Raw genomic sequence first — 4,803 nt, 5'->3', positions numbered from 1 at the left:
ACCGCACAGGAAACCAATTCCGGAGTGCGAAGGAAACCAAATAAAAATGTAGCAGTCAACTCGGATGCATTAGTAGGTAACGTACTTCTACAGCCGGATGACATTCTTGGCAGAAAGCTCACACAGCAGCAGTTGGCGGCCAGGCAGACGCTTGCCAGGGAGTTGCCGACATTTTTTGGAAGCCCTGCAGATTGGCCCGTTTTCATAAGCCATTATACATAAACTTCGGAAGCGTGCGGATTTAGCAACGGAGAGAACATGATCCGGTTGCAGCGATGCCTCAAAGGAGCAGCTTGGGAAGCGGTTCGAAGTAGGCTGATTCTACCAGCATCAGTTCCCCATGTAATAGAAGCACTCAGGATGCGTTTTGGCAGACCAGAGCTTCTGATTGAGTCGTTAATAGAAAGTGTTAAAACCACTATATCACCAAAAGCTGACAAATTAGACACTCTTATCGAATTTGGCACCAAGGTGCAAGCACTTTGTGACCATATAGAGGCAGCCGATCTGGGTGAACATTTGTCCAACCCAACCCTTCTTAAAGATTTAGTTGTGAAACTTCCGGCTGAATACAAAATGAGATGGGCAAGCTACCGACGAAATTGTCAGATGATCAATCTTAGAACCTTCGGTACGTTTATGGACGAAATAGTAGCCGATGCATACAGCGTAACATCATTTGCGATGGAACGTCCCACGCGCTCGAAACAGGATAGAAGTCTTATTTATTCGGAGCCCGTCGATGGTGGTTTAGGTATCGATGGACGAAAAGCAGCTGATGAAATTTGTAACGTGACGAATAGAACTGTGTGTGCCGTATGCCAAGGTGAGGGACATCGATCACGGGACTGTTCAACCTTCCGATCATTAACGGTTGATGACAGGTGGAAGTGCATACAAAAACTGGACCTCTGCAAAACATGTTTGTATGACCATGGCCGCCGCACATGCCGAAATACGAACAGGTGTGGTACAAACGGATGTGAGCAGCGTCACCATCCTCTTCTCCATAATGTATTAAAACCTAGTTCGCCTTCTCACACTGAAAATTCTGTGATTCATAATATACATCAAGCGCCTTCCTGTTCTTTGTTGTTCCGCATAATTCCGGTGAAGCTATACAAAGAGGAAAGGTCTATCGATACCTACGCTTTCGTAGACGAAGGTTCTTCACTGACGATGTTGGACACTGAGTTAGCAACTAAGTTAGGATTGAGCGGACATGCCCGACCACTTTGTTTAAAATGGACAGGTAATTTTACTAGAACTGAAGCCGATTCTCAACGTGTGTCTTTTGAGATATCGGGGAAAAACAGTACCAAACGTTACCCATTAAGAAATGTTGGAACGATTCATGCATTGGATTTGCCGGAACAATCGTTACCGATCGATATGTTGAAACAACGCTTCAAGCACTTACGAAATTTACCAATCGAGGGTTACATCAACGCTAAGCCCCAGCTTCTGATTGGCGTCGATAACCTTAGAGTCGTTGTTCCATTGGTAGCAAGAGAAGGGAGCACAGGTTGCCCCACGGCAGTTCGAACACGTCTTGGCTGGTGCGTATATGGAGGTGGAAGTAACGCAACGTTAGCAACCAGTTTTCACATTTGTGATTGTCAGCACGATCAAAATTTGAACGAAACTTTGAAGGAGTATTTTTCCGCCGATGAAACGGGAACAAAGGCAGTTTGTCTTGAATCAAGTGAAGAAGATAAGCGAGCGATGGAACAGTTACAAAAAGCCACTGTGTTTATAGGAGACCGATTTGAATCCACATTGCTATGGAAATATGATCACATAGACCTACCAGATAGTTACCCTATGGCACTAGCCAGATTAAAGTGCCTGGAAAGGAAGTTGTCGAAGGATCCGTTACTGCAAGAAAACGTCAAGCGGCAAATTAAAGAGTACCAGGAGAAGGGCTACTGTCATCGAGCTACGAATGAGGAGCTAGAAGCAGCTGACCCGAGGCGTTCATGGTACCTTCCTCTAGGTACAGTGTCCAACCCCAAGAAGCCAGGCAAGGTGCGCCTGGTCTGGGACGCTGCCGCAACTGTAGACGGGGTTTCATTAAATTCGGTTTTACTAAAAGGACCTGACCAGTTAACGGCTCTTCCGGTGGTACTTTTCCGATTCCGCCAGTTCCCGGTAGCGGTATGTGCGGACATAAAGGAAATGTACCATCAAATACGTATACGCAAAGAAGACCGGAATTCTCAAAGATTTTTGTGGCGCAGTGATCCCGAAAAAAAGCCCGAAATATTTTTTATGGATGTGGCAACCTTCGGGTCAAGCTGTTCTCCGGCGACAGCGCAATTCGTGAAGAATAGTAACGCAAAACGGTTCACTGAGAAGTATCCGGCTGCAGTCGAGAATATCCTCAACGCCCACTACGTAGACGATTATGTCATCAGCTTTAAAACTCCTCAAGAAGCCAAACTGGTGTCGGAACAGGTGAGAACTATACATAAGAGTGGCGGGTTCGAGCTCCGGAATTTCTGCTCCAATAACACTGAAGTGCTTCAACACCTCGGAGAACAGCAACTGGAAAATGTAAAGGAGTTTAATTCAAAAACAAAACTGGCTCCTGAGAACGTTCTGGGGATACAATGGGAAACGGTATCAGATGAGTTAAGGTTCTCAACGAAAATGCGTGAGGATATCGAACAAGTGATAAAAACCGGACGAAGACCGACTAAAAGAGAAATTTTACGATGTGTTATGTCCATGTTCGATCCTCTGGGACTTCTTGCACCATACTTAATTTTCGGAAAAATTCTCATCCAAGAAGTTTGGCGGAAGGGTCATGGATGGGATGATCCGATTGATGATGAAACTTTTGAGCTGTGGCGCAGGTGGATTGAGATGATCCAGCATATTCACGATGTCAGAATACCAAGATGCTATTTTTCGAGAGCCGTTGATGAAGTCGAAATTCACACGTTTGTTGATGCCAGCGAAGCTGCTTATTCATGTGTCAGCTATGTCCGATGCATGGATCCGTTAGGCGCAGTGGAAGTTGCGTTGGTTGGAGCCAAAACAAAAGTAGCCCCTCTGAAGCCATGGTCCATACCCCGACTTGAGCTTCAAGGATGTGTGTTAGGTTCCAGATTTACTCGATTCCTCGAAGAAGGTCATTCACTACGCTTCACAAAACGAGTCATGTGGTCCGACTCTAGTACGGCCCTAAGCTGGATAAACTCAGATCCTCGTAAACTTCATCGATTCGTTGCTTTCCGTATAACCGAAATATTAGAGTTGACAACACGTAGCGAGTGGAGATGGGTCCCGACCAAACAAAATCCAGCTGATGAAGCAACCAAGTGGGGCGTTGGACCTCACTTTAATGATAAAAGCATCTGGTACAGTGGACCAGATTTCCTTTCGTATTCCGAAGATCAATGGCCTGCCAGGAAAACGGCATCGCCCGCGACCGAAGAGCTTCGTCCTTGTTACGCACATACTGAAATTTTCCTCCCAGAACCGCAACTAGAACCCGAAAGGTTTTCGAACTGGAACCGTCTTCTCAGGACCACAGCATACTTACATCGTCTCTTGTCTAAGAAAATTCACCCAAATGAAAACCGCCCTTTAGAAATTCTCAAGCAAAACGAATTGCAGTCGGCGGAAAGAACGTTGTTCAAACAAGCACAGTGGCAAATTTATCCAGATGAAATGATTATCCTGTCCAAGTGTAATCTAGACGGAAAAAACCAGCAATTAGTCGATCGTTCCAGTAGCATCTATCATCTGTCTCCGGTTCTAGATGAACACGGAGTTCTAAGGGTGGATGGAAGAATCCGAAATGCTCCTAAAGTCGAACTGGATTGTAAGTATCCTATTATCCTTCCAAAAAACCATCATGTGACCTATCTACTCGTCGATGACTACCATAAAAGATTTCATCACGGGAATAACGAAACCATTGTAAATGAGATCAGACAACGTTTTCACATTCCTTCTATCCGTGGGTTCGTCAAGGATGTGGTAAAGAAATGTCAGTACTGTAAAGTGAGCAAGGCACGCCCTGTAGTTCCGAGAATGGGACCTCTTCCGTTGGCTCGATTGTCTGCCGGTGTTCGACCATTCGCTTACGTTGGTGTGGACTATTTTGGGCCCTTGCAAGTAAAGGTAGGAAGAGCAACCGTCAAAAGATGGGTGGCACTGTTCACCTGTCTAACTATCAGGGCCGTACATCTCGAGGTGATCTACAGCTTAACTACCGAAGCCTGCATCATGGGAATTCGTCGATTCATTGGTCGTCGGGGTTCCCCTGTTGAATTCCATAGTGACAATGGTACAAACTTTCAAGGCGCTGAAAGATTGTTGCGCGAGCAAATCAACATGGGACTCGAGTTTACGTTCACCAATACGAACACCAAATGGTTATTCATTCCTCCTGGAGCCCCCCATATGGGCGGTTCCTGGGAGAGAATGGTCAGGTCCATCAAGGTGGCAATATCAGATGCATACAACGAAAATTTGGATGACGAACGTCTTCTTACATTGCTTATTGAAGCCGAATCAATAGTCAACTGTCGGCCGCTGACCTATCTGCCCTTGGATTCAGCTGAGCAGGAAGCCCTTACGCCGAACCACCTATTGTTAGGCAACTCAACAGGCGTTCATCAACCGGAACAGCATGCAGTGTGTGACCGTAAGCTGTTAAGTCGATCCTGGGATACACTTCAAAAACAGATTGGTTCATTTTGGAAGAGGTGGACCTTAGAATATCTTCCGACTCTAACAAAAAGAACGAAGTGGTTCGGAGAGACGAAAAATTCGAAAAAGGAGAACTAG

At 45.7% G+C, this 4,803-nt stretch overlaps 1 protein-coding gene across 1 annotated transcript; it reads left to right on the top strand.

Moving 5' to 3' along the window:
• The first annotated feature begins 360 nt into the window (after nt 1-360).
• LOC129737599 (uncharacterized) lies at nt 361-4,803 on the top strand. Its single transcript, XM_055728760.1, has one exon. It carries the CDS (start codon nt 361-363, stop codon nt 4,801-4,803), a length of 4,443 nt encoding a protein of 1,480 aa, XP_055584735.1.

Source organism: Uranotaenia lowii, chromosome 1, assembly GCF_029784155.1.
Source record: "Uranotaenia lowii strain MFRU-FL chromosome 1, ASM2978415v1, whole genome shotgun sequence".
Taxonomy (NCBI): Eukaryota; Metazoa; Arthropoda; class Insecta; order Diptera; family Culicidae; genus Uranotaenia; species Uranotaenia lowii.
Note: the sequence above shows the minus strand (reverse complement) of the source record. Positions and strands in the feature narration are given on the sequence as shown.